Genomic DNA, 13,149 nt, shown 5'->3' on the forward strand with positions numbered 1-13,149 from the left:
GTTTCTAACGTTGGCCATCTATATTGCAAACTAACACTAGATTTAGGTGTTTTTCTTTACTTGAAAAAACTCGCTTGCTAGCTAGATTAATGTGATTCACATATAGCTAGCTGATAAGAACGTACTCAAGAGAATAACTTCTGAGAATGAACTTAGAGCATAATTAAGAATGCTTACTGAGAAATACCGTAAAAGTTACTCTGAGCATTTTTTTATCCCAGTGTGTGGCGTCAGAAAGTTGGGTCTTTGTGTTGGGGATGTTGTTATTGACCAGATGGTTGGGTCCTTGTATTGGTGATGTTGTTGCTAAACTACAATACTTATCAGTTAAATTAATACGATTCAGTTAGCTGATAATTATATAGAAAATGTCTGCCCTTGCTTTATGTAGCGGTCTTGCTTCATCCAGTTGTCTTGCTTCATCTGTATTGGTTGAAGATTTTTTAAATGCAGTATCCCATCTAGAGCAGCAGCTTTCAAGGAGCGGGACACTAACCCAGACGCATAGAAGAAATCCCACTACGCCCTCCAACGAACAATCAAACAGACAAAGCGTTGATACAGGACTAAGATAGAATCCTAATACATTGTCTCTGACGCTGGTCAGATGTCGCAGGGCAAAGGGAAACCCAGCCAAGTGCTGTCCAGTGACGCGAGCCTACCAGACGAGCTAAATAACTTCTATGCTTCAAGACAAGCAATACTGAACTATGCATGAGATCACCAGCTGTTCCGGAAGACCATGTGATCACGCTCTCTGTAGCCGATGTGAGTAAGACCTTTAAGCAGGTTAACTTTCGCAAGGGCCAGACGGAATACCAGGACACATAATCAGACCATGCATGCTAACCAGCTGGCAAGTGTCATCTCTGACATTTTCAACCTCTCTCTGACCCCGTCTGTAATACCAACATATTTCAAACAGACCACCATATTCCATGTGCCCAAGAACACTAAGGTAAGCTGTCTAAATGACTATCGCCCCATAGCACTCACATCTGCAGCCATGAAATTCTTTGAAAGGCAGGTCATGGCTCACATCCAAACCACCATCCCCTGGACCCACTACAATTCGTACAAAGCCCCAACAGATCCACAGATGACACAATCTTTATAGCACTCCACACTGCCCTTTTCTACCTGGACAAAAGGAACACCTACGTGAGAATGCTGTTCATTGACTACAGCTCAGAATTCAACACCATAGTGCACTCAAAGCTCATCACTAAGAAAAGGACCCTGGGACTAAACACTTACCGCCCCCAGGTGGTAGAGGTAGGCAATAACATATCTGTCATGATGACTCCTCCGCACGGAGGTCCCCAGGGTTGCATGCTTAGCCCCCTGCTTTAATCCCTGTTCACCCAGGACTGCGTGGCCACAAATCAAAACTATCATCAAGTTTGCTGACGACAAGAGTCAGAGACCTGGCAGTGTGTTGCAAGGACAACAACCTCTCCCTGAATATCAGCAAGACAAAGGAGCTGTTCGTGGACTACAGGATACGGAGGGCCTGCTAAATAGTTAGTTAAACAGTTAACCAATTGCTTCATGGACTATCAGCATTGACCATTTTTGCACTAACTCTTTTGACTCATCACATATACTGCTGTTACAGTCTATTATCTATCCTTTACCCCTACCTACAGTATACTGCTGTTACTGTCTATTATCTATCTTTTACCCCTACCTACAGTATACTGCTGTTACTGTCTATTATCTATCCTTTACCCCTACCTACAGTATACTGCTGTTACTGTCTATTATCTATCCTTTACCCCTACCTACAGTATACTGCTGTTACTGTCTATGATCTATCCTTTACCCCTACCTACAGTATACTGCTGTTACTGTCTATTATCTATCATTTACCGCTACCTACAGTATACTGCTGTTACTGTAACGGTTTTCTTCCTGGGAAGGAAAGGAAGACCAAAATGCAGCGTGGTTATGGTTGAACATCTTTAATAAAGATGATAACGTGAACACTATACAAAATAAGAAACCGTGGAAAAAACGAAACAGTCCTAACTGGTGCAAAACACAAAGACAGGAAACAATCACCCACAAAATACCCAAAGAATATGGCTGCCTAAATATGGTTCCCAATCAGAGACAACGATAAACACCTGCCTCTGATTGAGAACCACTCTAGGGAACCATAGACTTACCTAGAATACTACACTAAACACAACCCCATCAATCTACAAAACCCCTAGACATGACAAACACATAATCACCCATGTCACACCCTGGCCTAACCAACATAATAAAGAAAACACAGAATACTAAGGCCAGGGCGTGACAGTTACTGTCTATTATCTATCCTTTACCCCTACCTACAGTAGACTATTGTTATTGTATATTATCTATCCTTTACCCCTACCTACAGTATACTGCTGTTACTGTCCATTATCTATCCTGGCTATTATCCAGATACTCAACTAGGACAACAGTTTTCAGTTCTGCTGAAATTAGTAATTGCAAATGGGTTTGCAAAAGGGTTTGCTAGTGATCATTTATCCTTTTAAAATGATAAACTTGGATTAGCTAACACAATGTGCCATTGGAACACAGGAGTGATGGTTGCTGATAATGTGCCTCTGTACACCTATGAATATATTCCATAAGAAATCTGTAATTTCCAGCTACAATAGTCCTTTACAACATTAACAATGTCTACACTGTATTTCTGATCAATTTGATGTTATTTTAATGGACAAAATATTTCATTTTCTTTCAAGAACAAGGACATTTCTCTAATTAGCTGCCAAAACAGAGACAGGTGACAATTTGAACAGCAGCACCATCTGTCTGTCACTGTGTTACCTCTAGTTACTGTGCCTTGCTAAAGTATCATCCCCCTTGGCGTTTCTACTATTTTGTTGCATGGATGACTGGCTGACTGACTGTTACAATCACAGAAATAGAGACAGATGGAGTGACTGATTGATTGACTGACTGTTACAATCACAGAAATAGAGACAGACAGACGGAGTGACTGACTGATTGACTGACTGACTGACTGACTTATTGACTGACTGTTACAATCACAGAAATAGAGACAGACAGACGGAGTGACTGACTGACTGACTGACTGATTGACTGACTGACTGACTGGATGTTACAATCACAGAAATAGAGACAGACAGACGGAGTGACTGACTGACTGATTGATTGGATGTTACAATCACAGAAATAGAGGATGACTGGCTGACTGACTGTTACAATCACAGAAATAGAGGATGACTGGCTGACTGACTGTTACAATCACAGAAACAGAGACAGACAGACGGAGTGACTGACTGACTGATTGATTGGATGTTACAATCACAGAATTAGAGACAGACAGACGGAGTGACTGACTGAGTGATTGATTGGATGTTACAATCACAGAAATAGAGGATGACTGGCTGACTGACTGTTACAATCACAGAAACAGAGACAGACAGATGGAGTGACTGACTGACTGATTGATTGGATGTTACAATCACCGAAATAGAGGATGACTGGCTGACTGACTGTTACAATCACAGAAACAGAGACAGACAGATGGAGTGACTGACTGACTGATTGATTGGATGTTACAATCACAGAAATAGAGGATGACTGGCTGACTGACTGTTACAATCACAGAAACAGAGACAGACAGATAGAGTGACTGACTGACTGATTGACTGGATGTTACAATCACAGAAATAGAGACAGACAGACGGAGTGACTGACTGACTGACTGATTGATTGGATGTTACAATCACAGAAATAGAGGATGACTGGCTGACTGACTGTTACAATCACAGAAATAGAGGATGACTGGCTGACTGACTGTTACAATCACAGAAACAGAGACAGACAGACGGAGTGACTGACTGACTGATTGATTTGTTACAATCACCGAAATAGAGGATGACTGGCTGACTGACTGTTACAATCACAGAAACAGAGACAGACAGTGACTGACTGACTGATTGATTGGATGTTACAATCACAGAAATAGAGGATGACTGGCTGACTGGCTGACTGACTGACTGATTGATTGGATGTTACAATCACAGAATTAGAGACAGACAGACGGAGTGACTGACTGAGTGATTGATTGGACTGATTGATTGGATGTTACAATCACAGAAATAGAGGATGACTGGCTGACTGACTGTTACAATCACAGAAATAGAGACAGACAGACGGAGTGACTGACTGACTGATTGATTGGATGTTACAATCACAGAAATAGAGACAGACAGACGGAGTGACTGACTGACTGATTGATTGGATGTTACAATCACCGAAATAGAGGATGACTGGCTGACTGACTGTTACAATCACAGAAACAGAGACAGACAGACGGAGTGACTGACTGAGTGATTGATTGGATGTTACAATCACAGAAATAGAGGATGACTGGCTGACTGACTGTTACAATCACAGAAACAGAGACAGACAGACGGAGTGACTGACTGACTGATTGATTGGATGTTACAATCACAGAAATAGAGGATGACTGGCTGACTGGCTGACTGACTGACTGATTGATTGGATGTTACAATCACAGAATTAGAGACAGACAGACGGAGTGACTGACTGAGTGATTGATTGGACTGATTGATTGGATGTTACAATCACAGAAATAGAGGATGACTGGCTGACTGACCGTTACAATCACAGAAATAGAGGATGACTGGCTGACTGACTGTTACAATTACAGAAATAGAGACAGACAGACGGAGTGACTGATTGACTGGATGACTGGCTGACTGACTGTTACAATCACAAATATATAAATGAACTTCATCAAACAAAACATGCATGTATTGTGTAACATGAACATGAAGATAATTCAAGGTTAGTGATTCATTTTATCTTTATTTCTGCTTTTTGTGAATGCTATATTTTTCTGGAAAATGGCTGTGCTATTTGTGGTTTGGTGGAGACCCAACATAATCATTTAGTGCTTTCACTGAAAAGCCTATTTGAAATCGGACACTTTGGTGGGATTCACAAAAGATTACATTTAAAATCATATAAGACACATGTATGTTTTAGTATTTGTAATTATGAGATTTCTGTGGTTTGAATTTGGCTCCCTCCATTTTCACTGGTAGTTGTCATATCGATCCCGGTATTGGGATTGCCGCCATAACAAGTTAAATAAAGTCCACCTGTGTGCAATCTAAGTGTCACATGATCTCAGTAAATATACACCTGTTCTGAAAGGACCCAGAGTCTGCAACACCACTAAGCAAGTGGCACCACCAAGCAAGTGACACCATGAAGACCAAGGAGCTCTCCAAACAGGTCAGGGACAAAGTTGTGGAGAAGTACAGATCAGGGTTGGGTTATAAAAAAATATCAGAAACTTTTCACATCCCAATGGAGCACCACTACATCTATTATTAAAAAATTGAAAGAATATGGCACCACAACAAACCTGCCAAGAGAGGGCCGCCCACCAAAACTCACGGACCAGGCAAGGAGGGCATTAGTCAGAGAGGCAACAAAGAGACCAAAGATAACCCTGAAGGAGCTGCAAAGCTCTACAGCAGAGATTGGATTATCTGTCCATAGGACCCCTTTAAGCCGTACACTCCACAGAGTTGGGCTTTATGGAAGAATGGCCAGAAAAAAGCCATTGCTTAAAGATAAAAAGAAGCAAACACATTTGGTATTCACCAAAAGGTATGTGGGAGACTCCCCAAATATATGGAAGAAAGTACTCTGGTCAGATGAGACTAAAATGTTGATTTTTGGCCATCAAGGAAAACGCTATATCTTGCGCAAACCCAACACCTCTCATCACCCAGAGAACACCATCCCCACAGTGAAGCATGGTGGTGGCAGCATCATACTGTGGGGATGTTTTTCTTCAGCAGGGAATGGGGAACTGGTCAGAAGTGAAGGAATGATGGACAGCATTAGATACAGGCAAATTCTTGAGAGAAACCTGTTTCAATCTTCCAGAGATTTGAGACTGGGATGGAGGTTCACCTTCCAGCAGGACAATAACCCTAAGCATACTGCTAAAGCAACACTCGGGTGGTTTATGTGGAAATATTGAAATGTCTTGGAATGGCCTAGTCGAAGCCCAGACCTCAATCCAATTGAGAATCTGTGTAATGACTTAAAGACTGCTGTACACCAGTAGAACCCATCCAACTTGAAGGAACTGGAGAAGTTTTCCCTTGAAGAATGGGCAAAAATCCCAGTGGCTAGATGTGCCAAGCTTATACAGACATACCCCAAGAGGATTGCAGCTGTAATTGCTGCAAAAGGTGGCTCTACAAAGTATTGACTTTGGGAGGGTGAATGTAGACTCAAGTTTTCAGTCTTTTGTCTTATTTCTTGTTTGTTTCAGATTAAAAAATATGTTGCATCTCCAAAGTGGTAGGCATGTTGTGTAAATGAAATGACACAAGGCCCCCAAAAATCCATTTTAATTCCAGGTTGTAAGGCAAAAAAAATGGAAAAATGCCAAGGGGGTGAATAATTGCGCAAGCCACTGTAGCTGCCAACACAGAGACAGGTGACAATCTGTACAGTAGCACCATCTGTTTGTCTCTGTGTTACCTCTAGTTAGCTGCCAACACAGAGACAGACACACACACACTCCTAGCCTGGAGTGCTCAGAAGCACCCTAGCAGTCTAAGCTCTCCCTTCCACCCTCGATCCCTTGCTACTCCCCCCTCTCATCCTATATCTGTGTATGATATATCTCGTTTTTATTTTATTTTTATTTCACCTTTATTTAACCAGGTAAGCCAGTTTAGAACAAGTTCTCATTTACAACTGAGACCTGGTCAAGATTAAGCAAAGCAGTGCAACACAAACAACAACACAGAGTTACACATGGAATAAACAAGTGTACAGTCAATAACACAATAGAAAAAAAAAGAAAGTCTATATACAGTGTGTGCAAATGGCGTGAGGAGGTAAGGCAATAAATAGGCCATAGTAGCAAGTAATTACAATTTAGCAGATTAACACTGGAGTGATACATGAGCAGATGATGATGTGCAAGTAGAAATGCTGGTGTGCAAAAGAGCAGAAAAGTACATAAAAACAATACGGGGATAAGGTTTACAGGTAGATTTACAGGTGGACTATGTACAGATGCAGCGATCGGTTAGCTGCTTAAATAGCTGATGTTTAAAGTTAGTGAAGGGAAAATAAATCTCCAGCTTCAGCGATTGTTGCAATTTGTTCCAGTCATTGGCAGCAGAGAACTGGAAGGAAAGGCGGCTAAAGTAGGTGTTGGCTTTGGGGATGACCAGTGAGATATACCTGCTAGAACACGTGCTACAGGTGGGTGTTGTTATCGTGACCAGTGAGCTGAGATAAGGCAGAGCTTTATCTAGCATAGACTAATAGATGACCTGAAGCCAGTGGGTCTGGCGACGAATATGTAGCGAGAGCCAGCCGACTACAGCCAAAAGTTGTAAAAGTCGTGGCCAAAAGTTTTGAGAATGACACAAATATTAATTTTCACAGTCTGCTGCCTCAGTTTGTATGATGGCAATTTGCATATACTTCAGAATGTTATGAAGAGTGATCAGATGAATTGCAATTAATTGCAAAGTCCCTCTTTGCCACACAAATTAACTGATTCCCCAAAAAACATTTCCACTGCATTTAAGCTCTGCCACAAAAGGACCAGCTGACATCATGTCAGTGATTCTCTCGTTAACACAGGTGTGAGTGTTGATGAGGACAAGGCTGGAAGCTTCAAAAGGAGGGTGGTGCTTGGAATCATTGTTCTTCCTCTGTCAACCATGGTTACCTGCAAGGAAACACGTGCAATCATCATTACTTTGCACAAAAAGGGCTTCACAGGCAAAGGTATTGCTGCCAGTAAGATTGCACCTAAATCAACCATTTATCAGATCATCAAGAACTTCAAGGAGAGCGGTTCAATTGTTGTGAAGAAGGCTTCAGGGCACCCAAGAAAGACCAGCAAGTGCCAGGACCGTCTCCTATGTTGATTCAGCTGCGGGATCGGGGCATCACCAGTACAGAGCTTGCTCAGGAATGGCAGCAGGCAGGGGTGATGACTCCTTGCTGTCCCCAGTCCACCTGGCCATGCTGCTGTTCCAGTTTCAACTGACCTGAGCCCTAGGACCATGCCCCAGGACTACCTGACATGATGACTCCTTGCTGTCCCCAGTCCACCTGGCCATGCTGCTGCTCCAGTTTCAACTTCCACCTGACTGTGCTGCTGCTCCAGTTTCAACTGTTCTGCCTTATTATTATTCGACCATGCTGGTCATTTATGAACATTTGAACATCTTGGCCATGTTCTGTTATAATCTCCACCCGGCACAGCCAGAAGAGGACTGGCCACCCCACATAGCCTGGTTCCTCTCTAGGTTTCTTCCTAGGTTTTGGCCTTTCTAGGGAGTTTTTCCTAGCCACCGTGCTTCTACACCTGCATTGCTTGCTGTTTGGGGTTTTAGGCTGGGTTTCTGTACAGCACTTTGAGATATCAGCTGATGTACGAAGGGCTATATAAATAAATTTGATTTGATTTGATTTGATTTGTGTGAGTGCATCTGCACACACAGTGAGGCGAATAATTTCACTGAAGCCACTTCTCTCCGGGAAAAACATCAGGGACGGATTCTGCAAAAGGTACAGGGATTGAACTGCTGAGGACTGGGGTAAAGTCATTGTCTCTGATGAATCCCCATTCCGATTGTTTGGGGCATCCGGAAAAAAGCTTGTCCGGAGAAGACAAGGTGAGCGCTACCATCAGTCCTGTGTCATGCCAACAGTAAATAATCCTGAGACCATTCATGTGTGGGGTTGCTTCTCAGCCAATGGAGTGGGCTCACTCGCAATTTTGCCTAAGAACACAGCCATAAATAAAGAATGGTCCCAACACATCCTCCGAGAGCAACTTCTCCCAACCATCCAGGAACAGTTTGGTGACGAACAATGCCTTTTCCAGCATGATGGAGCACCTTGCCATAAGGCAAAATTGGTAACTAAAAAAACATCAATATTTTGGGTCCATGGCCAGGAAACTCCCCAGACCTTAATCCCATTGAGAACTTGTGGTCAATCCTCAAGAGGCGGGTGAACAAACAAAAACCCACAAATTCTGACAAACTCCAAGCATTGTTTATGCAAGAATGGGCTGCCATCAGTCAGGATGTGGCCTAGAAGTTAATTGACAGCATGCCAGGGCAGATTGCATAGGTCTTGAAAAAGAAGGGTCAAAACTGACTCTGCATCAAATTAATGTAATTGTCAATAAAAGCCTTTGATACTTATGAAATGTTTGTAATTATACTTCAGTATTCCATACTAACATCTGACAAATATATCTGAAGACAAAAGAAGCAGCAAACTTTGTGGAAATTAATATGTGTGTCATTCTCAAAACTTTCGACCACAACTGTACAGGTTGCAGTGGTGGGTGGTATATGGGGCTTTGGTGACAAAATAGACGGCACTGTGATAGACTGCATTCAGTTTGCTGAGTAGAATGTTGGAGGCTATTTTGTAAATGGCATCGCCAAAGTCGAGGATCGGTAGGATAGTCAGTTTTACTAGGGTATGTTTGGCGGCGTGAGTGAAGGAGTCTTTGTTGCAAAATAGAAAGACAATTATAGATTTTATTTTGGATTGGAGATGTTTAATATGAGTCTGGAAGGAGAGTTTACAATCTAGCCAGACACGTAGCTTATTGTAGTTGTCCACATATTCTAAGTCAGAACCGTCCAGTTTAGAGGTCGACCGATTAATCGGAATTAGGGCCGATTTCAAGTTTTCATAACAATCGGAAATCTGTATTTTTGGGTGCCGACTTGCCGATTTTGTAAAAGTATTATTATTATTTTTTTATACCTTTATTTCACTAGGCAAGTCAGTTAAGAACACATTCTTATTTTCAATGACAGCCTAGGAACGGTGGGTTAACCGCCTTGTTCAGGGGCAGAACGACAGATTCTCACATTGTCAGCTCGGGGGATCCAATCTTGCACCCTTACAGTTAACTGGTCCAACGCAATAGCAACCTGCCTCTCGCTCGTTGCACTCCACAAGGAGACTGCCTGTTATGCGAATGCAGTAAGCCAAGGTAAGTTGCTAGCTAGCATTAAACTTATCTTTACGAAAAACAAGCAATCATAATCACTAGTTAACTACACATGGTTGATGATATTACTAGATATTATCTAGCGTGTCCTGCGTTACATATAATCTGAATGAGCATACGAGCATACAAGTATCTAAGTATCTGACTGAGCGGTGGTAGGCAGAAGCAGACACATAAACATTCATTCAAACAGCACTTTCGTGCGTTTTGCCAGCAGCTCTTGCAGCTCTTTGTTGTGCGTCAAACATTGCGCTGTTTATGACTTCAAGCCTATCAACTCCCGAGGTGAGGCTGGTGTAACCAAAGTGAAATGGCTAGCTAGTTAGCGAGCGTTAATAGCGTTTCAAACGTCACTCGCTCTGAGCCTTCTAGCAGTTGTTCCCCTTGCTCTGCATGGGTAACGCTGCTTCGATGGTGGCTGTTGTCGTTGTGTTGCTGGTTCGAGCCCAGGGAGGAGCGAGGAGAGGGACGGAAGCTATACTGTTACACTGGCAATACTAAAGTGCCTATAAGAACATCCAATAGTCAAAGGTTAATGAAATACAAATGGTATAGAGGGAAATAGTCCTATAATAACTACAACATAAAACTTCTTACCTGGGAATATTGAAGACTCATGTTAAAAGGAACCACCAGCTTTCATATGTTCTCATGTTCTGAGCAAGGAACTGAAACGTTAGCTTTCTTACATAGCACATATTGCACTTTTACTTTCTTCTCCAACACTTTGTTTTTGCATTATTTAAACCAAATTGAACATGTTTCATTATTTACTTGAGGCTAAATAGATTTTATTGATGTATTATAATAAGTTAAAATAAGTGTTCATTCAGTATTGTTGTAATTGTCATTATTACAAATAAATAAATAAATACAAATCGTCCGATTAATCGGTATCGGCTTTTTTGGTCTTCCAATAATCGGGATCGGGTATCGGCGTTGAAAAATCATTATCGGTCAACCTCTAGTCCAGAGTATTGATGCTAGTCGGGCGGGTGGGTGCGAGCAGCGAACGGTTGAAAAGCATGCATTTAGTTTTACTTGCATTTACTTGTGACAGAGGAGACAGTCCTCTGCTGCTCAGAGGGGAGAGAGGAGGGAGGAGAGAGGAATGGAGGATGGGAGAGAGGAGGGCCTCTGAGGTCTCACTCAGCCTCCAAACCCCATAGTCAGGTGACAGGGAGCAGGCTCTGAGCTCTGAGAACACAATACACTATGTTCTGATGCAAACAGAGACCGAAGGACAGAACCAAAGAGAAGGGACAACAACAACACTGACAACATCAACAACAACAATGCTGACAACAACAACAATGACGCTGACAACAACAACAACGACAACACTGACAACATCAACAACAACAACACTGACAACAACAACAACAATACTGACAACAACAATGGTGACAACAATACTGACAACAACAACACAGTCAACAACAACAACAATACTGACAACAACACTGACAATACCAACAACAACAATGCTGCCAACAACAACAACAACAACAAACAACAAGAATGGTGCTGACAAGAAGAACAACACTAACAACAACAACACTGATAGCAACAACAAAAACAGTGACAACAAAAACAACTGACAACAACAACACTGACAACACTGACACAAACAACACTGACAACAACAACAACACTGACAACAACAGTACTGACAGCAACAACAACAACAACACCAACAACAACAATGACAACAAAAACAACCCTGACAACACCAACACTGACACAAACAACACCGCTGATAACGACAACACCACTGACAACTACACTGACAAAAACAACAACAACAATGCTGCCAACAACAACAACAACAAACAACAAGAATGGCGCTGAACAACACTAACAACAACAACACTGACAGCAACAACAAAAACACTGACAACAACAACACTGACAACAACAACAACACTGACAACACTGACAACAACAACACTGACAACAACAGTACTGACAGCAACAACAACAACAACACCAACAACAACAATGACAACAAAAACAACCTTGACAACACCAACACTGACACAAACAACACCGCTGACAAAAACAACAACACTGACAACAACAACATCAACAACAACAATAATGAGTCCATGTGCAACAAGGTTGTTATATAATATATATCTCATCAATAGACAGACAGGCAGGGTAAAAGCAGTGAGATAGATAGATAGATAGATGGATAGATGGATAGATGGATAGATGGGTAGTTGTAGTAGGAGTGTGTTGGTTCTTACCTGTCTGGTTGCGTCTCTGCGCGTATGCCACCACCACAGCAGCTAGCACTACACAGCACAGCAACGTTACGGTGTTGGCCATCTGGAGACAGAGACACAGAGGAGCATGTCAGAGTCCTGCTGGGTCAGGGAGGGGCGGGACTGCACGGTCAGTCTGGAGGGAGACGGTTAGCGCCTCAGAGCTGAAGCACAGGCTTCCCCTTCTCTCTCTGTTTCCTTTTACTATCACTCTTTATCTGCTTCTCTCTTTCTCACTCTCTCTCTCAGTCACTATCTCTCTGCCTCTATCTCCCCCCTCTGCCTTGCTCACTCAATCTATCACTCTCTGCTTCTCTCTCTCTCTCAATTCAATTTAAATTTAGGGGGCTTTATTGGCATGGGAAACATATGTTTACATTGCCAAAGCAAGTGAAATAGATAATATTCTCTCTCTCTCTCTCTCTCTCTCTCTCTCTCTCTCTCTCTCTCTCTCCCTCTGTCTCTGTCTCTCTCTTTCCTATCTCTCTCTCTCCGTCTCTGTTTGTCCGTCCTCCTTCCTATGCATTGTTCAGCTAATCTGTGGGAGGGCCATCCCCGGGCAGGGTGAGGCAGCAGCAGCTCTTAAAGGACCAGCAGGCAGCCTGTAGACGGTGGTAGAAAAATGACCCAATTGTCATACGTGAGTAAACGTAAAGATAACTTACTAGTAAATGAGTCAAGTGAAAGTGAAAGTCACTCAGTAAAATATAACTTGAGTAAAACTCTAAACGTATTTGGTTTTAAATACACATAAGTATAAAAGTTAATGTAATTGCTAAAATATAT

At 42.2% G+C, this 13,149-nt stretch overlaps 1 protein-coding gene across 1 annotated transcript in view; it reads right to left on the reverse strand.

Annotated features, from left to right (window-relative positions):
- LOC112219880 (ciliary neurotrophic factor receptor subunit alpha-like) overlaps positions 1-12,740 on the reverse strand; it is a 141,463-nt gene extending 128,723 nt beyond the window's left edge. Inside the window, 1 exon segment of the mRNA XM_042302797.1 lies at positions 12,346-12,740. Coding sequence (XP_042158731.1) covers positions 12,346-12,427 — 82 coding nt within the window. The 5' untranslated portion in view covers positions 12,428-12,740.
- Positions 12,741-13,149: the final 409 nt, after the last annotated feature.

This window comes from Oncorhynchus tshawytscha, linkage group LG20, assembly GCF_018296145.1.
Source record: "Oncorhynchus tshawytscha isolate Ot180627B linkage group LG20, Otsh_v2.0, whole genome shotgun sequence".
Classification (NCBI taxonomy): Eukaryota; Metazoa; Chordata; class Actinopteri; order Salmoniformes; family Salmonidae; genus Oncorhynchus; species Oncorhynchus tshawytscha.